The 16516-nt window shown below is 41.3% G+C and overlaps 1 protein-coding gene across 3 annotated transcripts in view; it reads right to left on the bottom strand.

The window, feature by feature from the left end:
• Positions 1-274: 274 nt before the first annotated feature.
• PDILT (protein disulfide isomerase like, testis expressed) overlaps positions 275-16516 on the bottom strand; it is a 25514-nt gene continuing 9272 nt past the window's right edge. Inside the window, exons 3-11 of one of the 3 annotated variants that reach the window (XM_010719912.3) lie at positions 14328-14461; positions 12238-12375; positions 11437-11547; positions 10015-10161; positions 8851-9048; positions 7382-7502; positions 5998-6179; positions 2297-2386; positions 276-502 (exon numbers count right to left, since the gene is read on the bottom strand). In XM_010719912.3, the coding sequence (XP_010718214.1) occupies positions 431-502; positions 2297-2386; positions 5998-6179; positions 7382-7502; positions 8851-9048; positions 10015-10161; positions 11437-11547; positions 12238-12375; positions 14328-14461 (1193 nt within the window). In that variant the 3' untranslated portion in view covers positions 276-430. Of the gene's footprint in view, positions 503-2296; positions 2387-5997; positions 6180-7381; positions 7503-8850; positions 9049-10014; positions 10162-11436; positions 11548-12237; positions 12376-14327; positions 14462-16516 lie in introns of all 3 variants that reach the window. The other 2 variants (XM_010719913.3, XM_019620900.2) reach the window with 2 other exon arrangements.

Genomic DNA, 16516 nt, shown 5'->3' with positions numbered 1-16516 from the left:
CTGCAGTTACTCCAGGGATCAGTTGATCTCCCAGGGAAACAATAGGGTTGTCAAGGGGTACATTGGAGAGGAACTGATTGCAAACTCGTTGCACTTTTTGATCAAAACAAATAGTATTGCACCTTGATTGGTTTACCGGGGCACTTATATTTTTCTAAATAAGAGCAGTTGTTTGATAATGAAAGAATTATTCAGGCAAAATCGACAATATTTTAAGAACCCTGACAACCGATCCTGGTAAAACTACAAATAAAACTGAATTCAGAATAGAGTTCACACAATGAGCAATTGATGCTGAATTCTTTACTTTTATTTAATAATTATTATTAATTTTTTTCAGTTCTGTGCTCACTTGAGTTGATTCATTCTCACAATGAATTCCTTCCAGGAAGTATTCTCCACAATCCTCAGCACTTTTCTCTCTGTACTATTACAGTTCTTCTTTCTCAGTTATTACAGTCTCTTTTTGGCTGAGAACTTCTTTCATTCCTCTTGAAGGACCCTTTTAAAAAAAACAAATGCAAGAGCAAAGCTGCTTACTATTCATGTTCACTAAGAGAGTCGCTCTAGTAACCCTTTACTTTCAAAACAAAAAAAATTAATATATATATAATAAATTCATGATTGGTAAGATAATGAGTATAGAAGAATATTTCCTAGGTAATTACAGAAGAAATCACCTACTGTGTCCATGTCTGGAACTCCCAGTACAAGAAAGACAGGGAGCTGTTGGAGAGGGTCCAGTGGAGAACCACTAAGATGATCAGGGGGCTGCAGCAGCTCCCTACAAAGACAGGCTGAGGGAACTGGGCTTGTTCAGCCTGGAGAAAAGAAGGCTGTGGGGTGACCTCATTGCAGCCTTCAGTACCTAAAGGGAGCCTACAGACAGGAGGGGAATCAACTCTGCGAAAGGGCAGATAACAGCAGGACAAGGGGAAATGATTTGAAGTTGAGGGAGGGCAGATTGAGGTTGGATGTCAGGGGGAAGCTCTTTAGAGAGAGTGGTGAAGTGCTGGAACAGCTGCCCAGAGAGGCTGTGGATGCCCCGTCCATCCCTGGAGGTGTTCAAGGCCAGGTTGGATGGGGCCCTGGGCAGCCTGGGCTGGTATTAAATGTGGAGGTTGGTGGCCTTGCATGTGGCGGGGGGTTGGAGATTCATGGTCCATGAGGTCCCTTCCAACCCTGGCCATTCTGTGATTCTGTGATACTTACTTGTCTTGTTTATGAATACCCTGAAGTCAGGATGAAGAGTTATGCTAATAGGGGACTTTACATCAAGCACTGTACTGCAAAAGGTCTACAACTGCATTCTTCTGGGAAAACTTGGAGAACATCAGGATGGAGAATTTTGAACAGATGAGCAAATGTCAGTATTTACCTCTTTTACTGTACAAAGCATGGTTTTATGGATAGTGTTTCCCAAGTAGGCACTTATGGTTTAATGCAAAACAAAGCATGAAGAAGGGATGACAGAATGGCTCCTTAGCATGGTACATAAGATGGTAAGTATGGGGTTCAAGAGGTCTGTTGCAGACTCAGCACTGAGGTACACGCAGCAGGGGCAGACACCAAATGTAGGGTCCAGGTATTGGAAAACAGATGTACAGTGACTGGTCAGTCAAATGTCTGATCCTTCAGTGCAGACCTCTGTTTGGTAACACTATTTAGTCATCTCTCTCCATTTGTAACTACCTATTTTAGCAGTGAAGTCAGGAGTGAATCAATTTTTACATTGCATGAGACAGCTAATGCTTATCTGGTTTGACTTACAGAGAGAGTTGAGGAATCAGAAAATTGTCATAACTAGATTGCCAGTACGAAAGACAATGTCAGCTCTCAACTGTGCCATTGCTTTATGAAGAAGGGAAACTACACTGCATGCAGAAGGATGAGGTAAGTATGAATATTTGAACCAGTCTGGCTGTAGCTGAAATGAATTTAGCAAAGGCTTTTCTCCAGCTAAAATCCTGACAAGGTTTTACTTACGCTTGTCAAGGTGCAGGTTTCTTTTTGCAATACCACATTAACATAGGGGCTCAGTGGTGATATGAGGAGTGGGAGAAGAGCTTTCTGTGTGATGAAAACAAGGATGTGAGTGGGTGTGTGCCAACCTGGCGGTGGTATGATTGCAGTTAATGTGGTCATGCCAAGCTGTGAGCTGGTAAGAACCATCCAAGCAATGGCTGAAGTCCATGCTTGTGGTCTATGCTATTGCTGATTCAAGTGTGTCTATTTAGGCTGCAAACATGCCTTGGATTGCACAGTAGATCCATCATTGTCTGGGTCAGATGCCTACCTTTTCTCTTGTTTCTGCTTTCATCTTGATTTGTTCTTCTAAGAATTCTGAAAATGCCTCCAAGTTGTGCTCCCCAGCATAGGGCACCTCCTAGAAAAAGTTTGAAGATTAGGAAAGTCTTTAACTCTCTACACAAAGTGCTGGAAGTAGCAGTATAATTAGCTGAAGGATGTCCATGTTTTAGACTGCCCACACTCTAGACTTTTGCTCTTAGTTTAAAAAGTGAAGGTAGAATTGCAGCAGTTAAATGTTTGCAAGGTATCTGGGGAGCAGAGTACTTTGCAGGTCCAGCTGTGATATTCTAAGCTGTCTGAGCATTTTTATGGAAATTCAAAATCCAGAAATGCTTTTAAAATCCACATTCCCCAGCTTGAGTATTCAATAAGAGCAGGAGGAAGGGGAGCAGTTATGTTAATTTTCTTACATTTCACCTTCAGTTGGGAGCTCACGAGAGATTTTCTTAATAAGTTTAGTGAGATGCGCTTTTAATTTAGGCCTTTACAATTCTCTGAATGGGTCTGAGCATCATACTCTATTTTAAAGATGTTGGTTTTTTGTGTTTTTTTTCCCAAATACTATCGCTTCCAAGTGCCCTCTAGAAGTCTGAAAGGATCTTGCACAAATCTTTCAGTGGAAATTTGTAGAAGCTCATGTGTATCACTTCAGGAATTGTCTGCTGTTACCAGAGTCTATTTAGACTCAGCCAAATGCCTTTTCTCACCTGAGGTAAGCTAACTTCTCACGAAGACCAAAAATGCTGTATTACTTTATACCTGCTGTTATGCCTGATTTGAGTTCACGGGACTATAAACAGAACGCCTCCATTCCCTGGTGAATTCACTAGATGTATACATGGGTTTAATATTCCCCATGCAGTAAGATATTTGCTTGTAATAAAAGGTGTTGCAGCCTTGAAGGTATCTTTTCTTTGCAAAATTAACTTTTTTGAGTAATATTATTTGATTCCTCCAGAGGCAATTAATATTCTCAGGTGAGTCCTGCTCCACTCTAATGGCTGAAATAGAAATTTCTCAGATCAAAGACCTGTAAAACCAGAGAAGCAGTTGATCCTTGCTCTGATTACTAAGAATATGTGTCAACATTTCTCATTAGAGCAATCAGTGCATAAGTGTATGTCAATGTTATTTTTCTCACTTAATCCATAGAAATAAATCAAATAACATTAAAATCTGCCTGAAAAAATGCATGTTTTTCTCTCACATTTGGACTTGAAGACACAGTGGATGACTTGTTCATCTCACAGATGGAGCTCAGATGATGCCTGGTCACTCTTTCCTCCACACAATCATTCCACTCTCTTGTTCCTCCAGCTCTGACTTTAGCTGTTCCTGGAATACAGCTATGTGCCAGATTTAATTGTTCTTTGGGGGAGGAGGAAACTTTTCTGTCTCACTGAGAGTTGATTTTTGCTTTTGACATCAGAAGGTTTTTTTTTATCTTATCAGTAGCCATCTAGCAGTGCGTCCTTACGCTGAAATCAATGGTTATTAAACAGAGTGAGAATGAAAAAATAACATAGGGACACAGAGCTGGTGCTTTGGAAAACTGGACCCATGCTAGCTATAGATCGAGGTGTCTGGGCTCATGTAGCCCCACTTAACTCCATGCTAAATGATTTCAGGTTTAAAAATACATTAATTATTAAAAAAAACCACCAAGTTTGCATCTATTGTAAGAAAGAGGATGACTCGTCTTTAGCTTCAGAAAAAGCTGACTTCTTAGATAGCTTAGATGGAGTGTGACTGGAAAGCAGACAAGTTCATGCCCTGCAGACCAAGCAGATGCTCCTGTCAGGAGGGGAGTGTGACCTCATCAGGTGAAAGTGCATGGAAGAGTCTGTGTAACCATGTGTTCTTTAAGTAGATGTAAGGGGGTCTGTGGTAACCAAAGAACATGATAACCCAATCTAGAAAACAGCTATGAGTCATGTTATATTAGCCACATTTCCATTGGCTTATCAGGAGCTGGCTCAAACTCCTTTATTTATATTTATGTGCTTTCTAGAGTCTTAGGATAGTTATTCCATCTTTAGAATTCTACCTGCTTCCACACTAGATTTCAATTCATTCTTAGTCTTTAAACAACATGGAGGATCAACAGGGGCAGTTAGAAGGCTGGTGTTTGTTTCCAGCACTATGCTTGTGTGAAATCAGGGCTGTACCAGCTGGTGATGCTGGCCTGTAGATACGTCCTGTTCCGCTTCCTTCTGCACATACCAGTTCCTCTTTGTCTCCAAGACTTTTCTGTTGAGCTTTTCATTGGCAGAATAAGAAGTAGGGACTGTGAATGTGGGGTAGTGCCTGTACAGTATATCGTGCTCTGTGTATTGGCAAGTTGGGGTATTACTGCACCTTTTCTTTGGTTAACTTCTAAAAAAGCATAAATGTACTTGGAAGAATTCCTGGTATAACTGCTGGTTGGGTAGAAAATGGCTGAGAGCTGTTGCAGTGACTGGGTATTAATGGCTTGAGTGTGTCTCTGGTTATTTATGATGGTCTGTGGCCAGCTGTCCATACATTGCACTAAGAAAGAAGGTTGAGACGTGGGTCAGCCACTGCAGGAAGCTTCAGGACACCTGCATTGCCCATCAAGTACAGGCTAACATCTCCAATGCAGAGGGACTTGGCATAAAAACATGGTGTACAAGCAAAAACTTCAGATCTCAAACAAACTTAGTATTTTAAGTCTGAAACAATCCCTTAATGGCTACTGAAAGATATTACTGTTTATTTTTTTTTTTTTTACAAACTGGTATTTATTGTGAGAATTTCTTGGATTTCTGCTCTCCTGTTTAAAGACAAGGCACAATGTGAGTGTGCAGAACTATAGTTCAATTCATTAGAAGATGTGCATGCACATCTGAGAGCAAAATATCTCCCTAAAAGATTAAATGAGAACATGAGCAAATGTCTTCAAATTTAATTTAAGTTTGGACTAAAAAGAAAAATGAAAAGCTTAGTAATGTCTTAATTATAGCGGTATCTTAGAATTTAATTTGTTTTGGCTTCAGATGTGTTTCTTTTTAATGAGATTGTGTATGTAGACGGACAAATATAACTACTTGTCTAATATTTTTCTTTCTTTCAGCTGTAGCATTTTCTGATTATTCTGTAACATGGCATTAGGTAGCATATTCTGAAGATCATTAGTCTTGACAACAAATATTTCTTCCCTACTGAGACTGAATGAAATAAAATTACTGGCAGAACTGCACAGGAGTAAGTCTTGAGAGCTGAATGTTGTGAAAATATAGAGGATGTGACAAGTGATAGCAGTATTTTACAGCCTAGTCATAGCTGCTGCAGAAACAACTGGCAGAGTTGTGCTGTGACTGTCTGCCTCTTGCCATGGTTTGAAGAAAGGCCTGTAATGATGAGGAGTCTGTCTCTCATGATGAGGAGTTTGCTCTGAAGTGAGGCTGTTGCTAGAACCCAGATGGGAGGCTGCTAAACAGCAGAGAATAAGGCAGTAGTGAGGTCCCAGATGGTGAATAGAGTAAAGGCTCTTGCTACAACTTCACATTTCAGAGACAGTGGAAGAGTTTCTCCTTTAATTCAGATTCTTGTTGATAATGAGCTCAGTGTTGAGTAGATAAAGAGCAAAGCCTTGCTTAAAGGATGTGCTTCTATCCGAAAGACTCCCATCAGCATACAGCTGTGGCATCCCCCCAAGTTTCTCACCTGGATATCGGGTCCAGCAGGAAAGAGTCTGAAGAAGGGGTAGCGATCCATCACAACTGACAGGACATCGTTTGCTGTGACGTCTATCTTTGCAATGATTACGTCCTCGTGGCTTTGATATTTCTCTCCTAGCTCATCCCAGATTGGCAGAAGTTTTCTGCACTCATAGGACCAAGGGGCATCTGCAAATTTAAAAGTCTGTTGTAAGAGCATGTCCTGGTTTGCTGAGTGGGATCTGCTAAGTCTGTCAAAGTTAATGGGGTTTTATGATTTCTCTTGTGGTCCGTTTCTACTTGAAACCATCCGTTTTCTATAGGTCTTCATGTAGCGATAACCAGCCTAAAGTTATCACTATCACTATCTCTAAGACCCTTCTGGCAGCAGCACTGCTTCTCAGATCCTTATTACTGTAACACACAGCACTTGCCATATGACTTTTCTGGAGAAGCATGGCAGATAACCAGTGCAACCCAAGTAACACATTGTTCCCATGATGAGGTACTTGCCAGAAGCACAAAATGCTTTAAACATATTAGAACGTCTCCAGACATATTAAAATTAAATGTGTCCATAAACTATGCTATAGTTGTACTGAATAGGAGGAGTTTGAGGTATGGTGGTGCTTTGTCTCCAAGCAGCGCACATTAGCAGGTTAACAAAAAGGCATATTGCTGAGAATGCCCTTAAATAGCATACACAGCCACAGATTTTCCATCAAGAGAAGAGTGGTCATGATCAGGTTAGATGGAATTAAAAGGATTGCCCGATTGTGCTACCATTAAGAATTTGTTAGTATAATGCTGAATGCTGTATTTATATTAATGCTGTCTGTTTGTTCCACTGAACAAAGTAAGGCACAGTGTAATCTCTGCTGGCTGGTATAGGGTAGGGCAGCAGTTTCCTGCAGAGAAAGGTCGAGCAGGGAATGCCACTTTACTTGCAGACAGAGAAGGAAAAGGAGTTAGATTTGCTGAACTACAGCTCTTTGGGATGTAATACTACAGCATTGTATCCAGACAACCTTACTTAACTCCCTTCTCTCCTTGGAAGACAGCCAGACTCAAACTGTACAGAATATTATAATGCTCCATTGTGCAGCATGAGATCCTAGTGTCCCTTTCCTTCCAGGCAGAGATTTGAAATTGCTTTGACAAAAACTTATTGAAGGGACTGAATATTTCTCATTGCTGCTCTAAGTCAGCAAGAGTAGTGCAGCATTTTCATAGATAGGACAAAAATTTTTTAAGTGCTTTCATCAGACATCACAAATTTGCTCAGCATGACTTCTGTAAACTGCAAAGGCCAGTTTGATATGTAAGAATTAGCTTTCTTTTTTCATTTCCAGTGGATCACGTAAAAGCAATCTGAAAACAATGACACTTACAAAACATGACAAACACAGTCATGGTCCTATTGAAGACAATCCTGTTGAAATTCTTCCCAACGAGCACTTTGACAGGCATCTTGTCCCAGTCTTTGGCAATTTCTTCACTAGAGAGATGTAACTAAGCAGAAACAAACACTGCTGTGAAAGTGCAGGAAGCGGCGAGGAACTGTACTCCAGATCAAGTTATTGTGAGACAAGTGGGATCCCCCTCTGCCTGCTGTCCTCCTCTACCAAATGCTATTTTCATGCTATCTCTAAATCCTCTCCTGCCTTCTCTCTGCTCTGCCCTCAGCAGGGAACTGGTATCTTGCACCCCTGTATAGTTGGTAGGCAGAATTATGTGTCCCTCTCTTGAATACAGACATAATAGACAGTCTGCAAATCACTTTTGGGAACATATTTGTATTCGTTATCCTGAATGCTTGCTGCCCACCATTCAAAAGCTAGAATACTGAAAAGCTTACCCCCTTATTGGCATTGAAATTAATGATCATTATGGTCCTTCTCAACCCAGTGCATTCTGTTATTCTATGAGTCTATCGAGGGCTCTCAAAATTAAGTAAAACACATAAAAAGGTGAGTATTGCCTATATTTTTCTTCTAGTACTGATCATACCCTCCACGTAACTCCTACAATTTCCAGTATAAGGCCTGGCAATTTCTGTTCTTTTAGACCAAGTAGAAGAATGTCATGCTCTCCTCTTAGGAGCTGTTCCATAGCGTGTGTTTGCCACCAAAGCAGCTCTTTGTGGAGGAGATATCTGCAGCTCTTCTGTCCCTCCACCTGCCTCAAAATTGAAAATAGGATCTACTGCTCAAATTTTTCAAGTCAATTTACTCTGGCTGATCACCTCATCACTCTTTGTGATGAAAATGAAAGTAAATAACCCTGAAGAGCACTGAAGAAGGAAAATGTTTTCATGTATTTTCCATGTGAGTATGGAGAATGATGCTTCATTATGATAAAAAATACTGTATTTACCACTGGGAGTGATTCCTCCTGTGAAAATTTACTCTGCTAGACTCATTTGCAACAAATGCTAAATTCTGTTCTACTGTGAAATTGACAATTTTCTATTAACTGAACTTCTATGATTTCAAATTCCTTTGCAATCATTAGTGAAATTTCATTTCTCCCAACTAAGAGAGTAGATTTTCTCCACGGTTACTGGAAAGATGGAAGCACAGGAAGGCTTTAAAGCACTAAAACATTAGCTTGCATCAACAGAAAAATTGCATCCTAAATAATTTGCCCATTTTTTCAGGTAGGAGAATGGGAGAGCTTTGTAATTCCCCTCTGTTTTAAATACAGAGGAATGCTCTTTCAGTAATTATCAGTGAATGCACTAGGGCAAGAGTAAGTTAATCAGTTGATAATCAGAAAAGCACGCTTTTCTAATACTAAAAGGGATGTTTTAACTTTTAGTTGGTGTAGCAGAGAGGCATCTCATTAGTAATGGACATACCTTTGCTTTTCCATCCAGGTAGCTCTGGCAAAAATGTCTTACGTTCTCCACAGTCACCTCATCTGCAGGCATTTTGTACTTTGCTTGGCTTGTGAGATTTAGGATTCTCACAGCAGGAACATCAACTTCCCTGATGCGAAAATACTCAAAAATGCGTCCATTTCTTGTTTCATTAGTATTCACCACCACAAACATTATCTGATAATAAAGAGAGCCAAGCATCTGGTTGAGTCTTACAGCTTTCGTTTAGCCATTTTAGAGAAGTGCAGGTTGGCAGCGGGTTCGGACCTAACCTTAAATGAAAGCAATTTTGTAGAACCCTTTTTTGGTCTCAGCCCAACAGCCAGCAGCTCTGTGAACATTTTCGTACCTGGATCCAAGTTAAGAAGTGGCAAAGCAGCCAAAACAAATGGAAATTTCCCTTCTGCCTTTTCACACTGGTTTGCTACCACTTATTTTAGAAACACTTCTAAATTACCCCTTAAAGTTCTTAATAGATCTTCACAGGGCAGAATTGCTGGAACACATGTCATGCATATGTCTTTTTAAGTACTCGTGTATGCTCTTCTATTACAAGGCAAATTATACTTTTTCAATCTTTAGCACAGCTAAAGCAGAAGTAGCACCACGCTGGCTGGCAATAGAAACTGAAATACCTCTGTGTAAAACTGCTCTTACCTGTAAATATATATATGCAAACACTTGTGTGTTGCAGACAAAGCTACACAGATGCCTTGCAGTGTTTCTCAGGCTTTGTAGCTGGAACCAGCTCTTGCTTCAGGCAATGCCCTGAGATCTTTCAGCCATTTCCGGGTGCAGGCAGAAATTGCCAGAAGCTTGCTAAAACCAGCTTTGGTTGGAAATTGCTCCTAGAAAGTTGTATGTGTAAAATCAGAAGCCAGTTGAGTGGGAGCAGCTGGAATTAGTGTTGGTTTCTGTGGTCTTTCTGTTTTGAAGAATCGTTTTGAAGTGACATTTATGCTTTGAATTTCTCAGATAATTCTATTAAGGGTCCAAGCTGAAAAACAGCTGCTGAAATGGTTTTTAAAGGGCTTAGTAGACCTAAAGACAGAGTGGCAGCAGTGTGCTTTTGCAAACACCTATGGTGTTTTTCCACTGATCTTTTAGCATTTGTATTTGTGTATAGGATTCAGTATTACAAACCTTCCCCCTAAATTCTGCAGCAGCAGACTTGTAGTTTTCGTAAGTTGTGTTGAATGTCTTTGAGTTCGTTGGGATGAACAGCAGGATGTGATTTTCAACAGGGACATCAAAAATCTTCACAGATGTCTGGAAAACAACACTCAACATCTGTTCCATTACTCTTAAGTAGAGCAGGGAATCAGAGACTCAGAGTATCAGTGTCATTCAGTTCTGATATTGCAAATTTTACTTCTCAAGGCTCTATTCCCAATAATTTCCATAACCCTGAGATTGATTTCATTGTTTTAGAGAAGATAAAGTGAGAAGAATCAGTAGCTCCTGAGTATTTTCTATATTCCAGTAAAAACCTCATTGGTATTCATGGATTTTACAGTCAGAAGGGAGAGTCTGTCCTCCTGTGTAACACATGCTGAAGAATTAGTGCTAAGGATGTGCTGAAAGTAAAAGGCAGTGGTACCTAGGGAGGCCGAGTTGCAGCATCTAGAGCCAACTGGGACACTTCCCTCACTTCTGCATGCCATCAGCAGCCTACATCTCTTCCTTTGCAGAGAACTGCCCTTTTTCATTCCACACCGTGATCAGAGTTAATAGGGGTATCCTCCCATGCAAGCATTTCCATGCCTTGTCTCCCCTTCCTACACTAGCAATGACTATTCCAGTGTTTCTAATTTCTCTTGGCCCAGAGGACCGGGTTGGTGCATGGGAATGGAAGGGCTGGAGACAGGGTGGAAACTGACCTTCCAACCTTCAACTCTCTGAGCTGCCTCAGAAGCCTGAGGTTTGTGCCATCTCTGCAGGTCGGTGGTGTTTGCAGGCTCAGGTGGGTTCACTGCTTGGCCAGCCCTTCCCTGTCCTCTCACGAAACATCTTGCTAAGAGGGATGCGCCCTCTGGTCTGGATTTGACCAAGAGCTGCCTGTTGGATTTTACTGGGGTCCCTGGATATGATTAGGGCCAGCCTAGTCAAACAACATTTTCAAACACTAAGAAACTGATCAGCTCCTTATTTTCTGTATGCAGGTGGTAACTGCCAGCAGAGATCACAGTAACAGCGGTTGTTAGGAAGAAAGGCAACTGTCTTCCCTCTTCCCTGAATTCTTAACACGTGGACTTTATATCTGGTGGGTAGGGTTTCCTCCCTCCCCACTTCCTTCCCATTTTTTTACAGTATTATAAGAGGTGCCACGAATGATAGCTTGCAGTAAGTGGGAAATAGGATATGAAATATGTTAGCCAAATACTCTCTTCTGTTCCAGGTAATAACTTGTCAAGGCATGCAAGCAGTTTCATAACATGTTGCCTGTATCAATCTGATAGCCTAAAACCTAAGAAATGTAGGGAGATTTCTCAGAGGTTGATGTGAAATGTTACTGGCTGTCCTTCTCCTGTGGCTTTTGTTAACACAGTGAAAAAATACACATACCTCAAGATTATATTCAGTGACCAAATCCAAGGTAAAGGTTTTGATTATCTTTGTGAGGTCCAGTTTGTTCTGTCTGCCATCTTCAAGTACTTCATTATGCACAGGTTTTCCCTTAGATAAATAGTGAGGTTTGAGGTTGTTGGCTTTATCAACTATAGGAACAAAAGCACTGTCTTTAAGCTAAAATGTTGCCCTTGCTTTTGCTGTTTTCTGATCCTTAGTAAGTGAAATTCCATAGCTTGTGAAATGAATGCCATGGATTACAGAAGATTATAGCTAGAATCCAGGATAGAGCTGACAGTTTTAATTTGCTTATTAATCTTAATAAACTAACTGAAGAGTTCTACACCCATTTTTGGTCGGGCTACTTTGAGGCCTAAAGTTTGATGCTGTTACTGTAGATTTGATCTTGTTGGTCACTTTTAATATGGGCTGGAAGAAAAGATACCTGCTTGAAGGAAAAGGGAAGAGTAAATGTCAGCAGAACTCTCTGAACATTACCACGTTCAGTTCATGGTGTGTATGGGTGATTGGTGAATTAGAACATAGGGATTCTGAATAAAATGGCTTAAGTATAAACCAGGATCCTGAAGTGTGAGCAGACAGATGGAAAACATCCAGAGGTTGTTGTCTACCTCTTCCTTATCTTTCTTGTCTGCAAATGCAATATTTTTTGTGTTGAACTGTTTGAATTTCAGGTAGGGAATTATTTAACCTGAAAAAGTACCACACTGCATTTCCATGTCCTGAAGCTGCCACAGCAGCTTGTTGCACCTTACCTCGCTAGGCTTGCACTCCTACCTTCTTAAACACAACCAGAGTGTTAGTTTGGATGCCATAATGGGCACAGATGTCCTCGCTGCTTGTCATCCCAAAAGGCATCTCTGGCACATCTTTTGCAGTCTCACGGAAAACTTCCACGCTGTCTTTGTGAAGTTCCTAATCCCAGAAAGAGTATTCATTAAGAGCTGTGTCCAGGATCCTGACAGGATGTCAGGAAGTGATGCTGCAAGTGATGTGGGCTCTGAAAGGCTTGTGAGGTATAGGTGAGTGCAAAAATGGGCTCGCCACAATTACCTTCACGGGGAGATCTTCAGAACAGAGGAAATCATAGGAGTGCTGTGTTCACTATTCTGGCTGGTGTTGGCTGGGCTGGGCAATATGGTTACTGAACAGCCCCCCATCTCCTTCCTGCACTCATCTCATCTGCCCTGCACTCCCCTGGCATTGCCACGCTCTGCCGACTTCTCCAGATGGGGAAGGATCGAGCTAGCAGCTGCTCCCCTGCTCCAGCTCTGCTGCACAGCTGCACACAGAGCTGCATGGACAAGGGAGGGCTGCCTGCCTGCAGGAGGACCTGATGGATGTGACTGGGGCTCCTCAAAGCGGGCATCTTGACTCCTACATCTGTCAAACAGTCACCGTTCTGTCCATCCTTGAACTAGTAGTCAATAAGCACGATGAAAGGCAGCAGCTCTTTTGGGTATGGTTTAATCAGACAATTATTTCACGCTGTATTAATAGCAATTTATATGCTGAGATCTTCCAACACATTTTGGCACTCCCATTTGTGAGCAATCTGTGACTAACAGAAGGCCAAATGCAGCTCTTTATTTACTTGGACACCACTGCATTAGCTTCCATGCCTTGCATTTCTGACATGGCCTCATTCGTGATAGTGCTCATCTACTGTATTTTCAGGGAAAATTGTGGAGTCCAGTCAGACACATCTGCAGGCACTATCTGCTATCAGCCTTTTGCAGCAGACTCTCCTGCATCACTGCCATACCAAAAGCGTCTCAGTCTGATCCAGCACTGGAAAACTGCCCTTCTCCATACATGGCTGTGAGCAGATTGCTGCAAAGCAAAATTCTGGGCTCTGTGAGCATTTTCACAGTTTCTCCTATTATGCCATTTGTGTTCACCACCTCTGTTACTCTGGGCAATTTGGTAATGAATCCTACTTTCCTCAGCCATAAAACATGGTCTGTCTGCTGTAGCCAGCACATTTGGGACCTTATCAGTTCAGGTATGACTCCAGACTCCGTGCCTTGAACTAGGCAGAAAGTTACCAGAATAAAAGTCTCTTTAGAGCATTGATTGAATGTTTCAGATAGTGAAGGTTTCAAGGACACAATGAAAAAGCAGAATTAAAAAACCTACCCCTTTTGTACTGACCTCTAACTGAGTGCTTTGACAGCTCATATTTACTTTACACTACTTGGCTATTGCTCTGCATCATTCAGTCCCAAATCCTGTGAACCTTATTCTACTCTGGAAAGTAGTAGGATTTTACCTGAGAAAGGACTGCGTGAGTTGGATCATACACAGTGCAATAATTTGACTTCCTATTCCCTGCAGATTTCCTAGCTGGCAGAAGTTAAATAAACTGCTAATGAGTTACCGATGGAGCTCTTTTCTACTCCTCAAATGGAAAGATAAATAAAAGGCATTCCAGAACATTTGATGATATTTATCACCTTTTCTACGGATTTGAGCATGAAAGGAGCTTTCCTTCCCCTTGCCAAATATTCACATCTGTGATTTTACACCATCTTTGAATAGAAATACTGTGATTAGTTGTTGTGGTTTTGACTGGCACAGAGTTTAATTTTCTTTGTAGAGGTTCACACTGTTGTGTTTTGGGTTTTTGATAATTGTGGTGATAGTACCCCAGTGTTTTTGCTTTTGCAAATCTGTGTTTGTGCAATGTTGAGCACTTTATGCTTCTTGTGCTGCCCTGCCCTGCCAGGGAGGAGGCTGGAGGGTACAAAAAGTCTTTCAGGAAGTTCTGGGCCTTTTGGATGTGTGAGATTTGGTGGCAATGGAGAACAACATAACCCTAACAGATCAGAAGGGAAACCAGCCTCCTGAGCTCTCCAGTGAATTACCTTAAAAAAGCCAATCACTGCCAAATCGTCAGCATTTATGATGGCTTCGACCTGATCGGTGGAGTTGATTAAAACTGTGCTGTGTCCTGTTTGTCTTTTGAGCCACGTGATAAAAGCCGAAGCCTGTCTGACTCCTGTGGCAGGAAAAAAAAAGAATTAAAATGACCTTCAAAATGAATGAGACATTTCTGAGCAATCAAGACAGAAGCAGTGGAAGTTGGGAAGGATGCTGAACTTGGACTCCTTAGGACTGAGGTCAGTGCTGATTCAAACCCAACTTCAGGGTCCCGTCACCACTGTAATTACTGCCAGCTCTAGAAGATCAGCAGTGATGAGCAGTGTTTTGTGGGACCTCTGCACACAACTGTGTCCAGTTAATTGCTTGAGTGTAGAGATGAGAAAATTCAGACAACTAGAAAATCTGTTTTTCAGGGTTTCATGTGCCCACAAGTGAATCAAAATCATAATAAGCTATAAAGAGCTATCGACCTGAGGTTTAATCCAAAATGTCTTCAAACCAATTGCAGATTTTATTGGACTGGCTATTCAATTGAGTTAGGTGTCAAAATTGTTCCTTTGCTGCTGCAGAAAGGATCTAATAGGTACAGAGACATGATAAAACTCCCCAGTGGTACAGCAGCTTCACTTTGTCTTAGATATGAGGAACAAAGCTGAAAAATGTCAAAGTTGTCCTTAAATTCAGCAGCATTCCATCTTTGGGGTTCTAAATTAACATTACTGTGTTCGTAAGTTCATACTCAGTCCATTTATTTGGTAAATTCTTTTCAGGTTTTCAGGAGTTTTAGAAATCTTAAATCTCTTTTAAAATAGTTTCTAGTTATTGTGTTTTCTAAGGAAATGTAGCCATATATTGAGGCTCTCAGCCATAAAATAACCCCTTCGTCTCTGTGAGCCTGGCATCCTTTTTGGATTAGAACAAAAGTCCAGCAAAGGGTTAATGAAAACTGTACATGAAGATGTCTGCATGTGTTATGCTGCAAAGTGCCAGAGTCGAGATGTGCTGTACAAGTGGATAATCAAAGATGCAAGTCCTAGAGCTGGGTATTTTAACAATACGGCAAGGTCAGAATTGAGTCATACCATTTTACTGCCATCAAGTCATTTTGCAGCAGGCTGCACTGCAACTAGTTTAAAATATGGGGTTTTTGTTGGTGATGGTGATGGGTTTTTTTTTTTTGTTGTCATTGGATTTTTTTAAGACCAAGCTGGCAGACATCGGCTGTTAAGGTGTGCAGGCTGCAGAGCAAAGCACAGAGCACTGCCTAGTGGCCACACAGGGCTTGGCTTCCATCCACGTGCAGAGCGGGGCTCTTGCAGCTTTCTGTCAGCTAAATAACCTCTCAGCAGGCTTTTCATATGCAGAGTATCCCTGTTGCTGTTCTACATGGCCTGTAACTTGTTTCTTCTAGGCAAATTCTGGCCTTGGAGTTGTAAATAACGATTTGTGCAGTGCCTAGGATTTGCTTGCGGATTCCCAGTGTTGACAGTTATACTTGCTAGGTAAGCTTTCACTAGCAATTGTACAAGGAAATCAACCAAGCGTGATTTAAGTCATTATGAGCAGTATATGTCTCTGAACAGTCAGCACTGCATTATGCAGATTGCAGGGGAGAAGCCAGTTTGTAACTCCTTGTGTCCTGCTGGCAGGTGTCTCTTAAATAGCAGCTCTCGGTTGAAGGATGGCTGTGTGCATCTTGTGTTGCGATGCTCTGTGTTCTCTGGCTCTCTCAAGCATGCCTGACAAGTTAGTTTACCAGTTTTAAAAGATGTTTTCAGCCCTCGAAACTTAAGTTGGAGCTTTCACTCTCATGTATCAGCACCTCTAATATGAGTTCTCTATGGCAAACTGTGATTTCAGTGGCATTTGTGCAGGAGTTGTTTGCACAAGTGTAGATTGTGGGAATGTGGGCATGAAATTCAATAGCTGATGTACAAGGAAAAGCAAGGTACTAAAAATACTTCAGATCAACTTTCAGCAGAACAGCCACAGGGGTCAGGAGTTGAAGAAACCTGAGCACTCCGTTGTGTACAGGCTCAGAAACAAACTTCACAATCCTTTTTTAAACTTGTGACTCAAGTGTATTTGCTCAAAGCACAAATGGAGGCTTAGGCAAGTCATGACATTATTGCTAACTTTGTAAAATTGGCCATTTTTAGGAAGAAAAACT

This window comes from Meleagris gallopavo, chromosome 16 (assembly GCF_000146605.3).
Source record: "Meleagris gallopavo isolate NT-WF06-2002-E0010 breed Aviagen turkey brand Nicholas breeding stock chromosome 16, Turkey_5.1, whole genome shotgun sequence".
Lineage (NCBI taxonomy): Eukaryota > Metazoa > Chordata > Aves > Galliformes > Phasianidae > Meleagris > Meleagris gallopavo.
The sequence above is the reverse complement of the archived record's forward strand: the minus strand, read 5'-3'. Positions and strand labels throughout refer to the sequence as shown.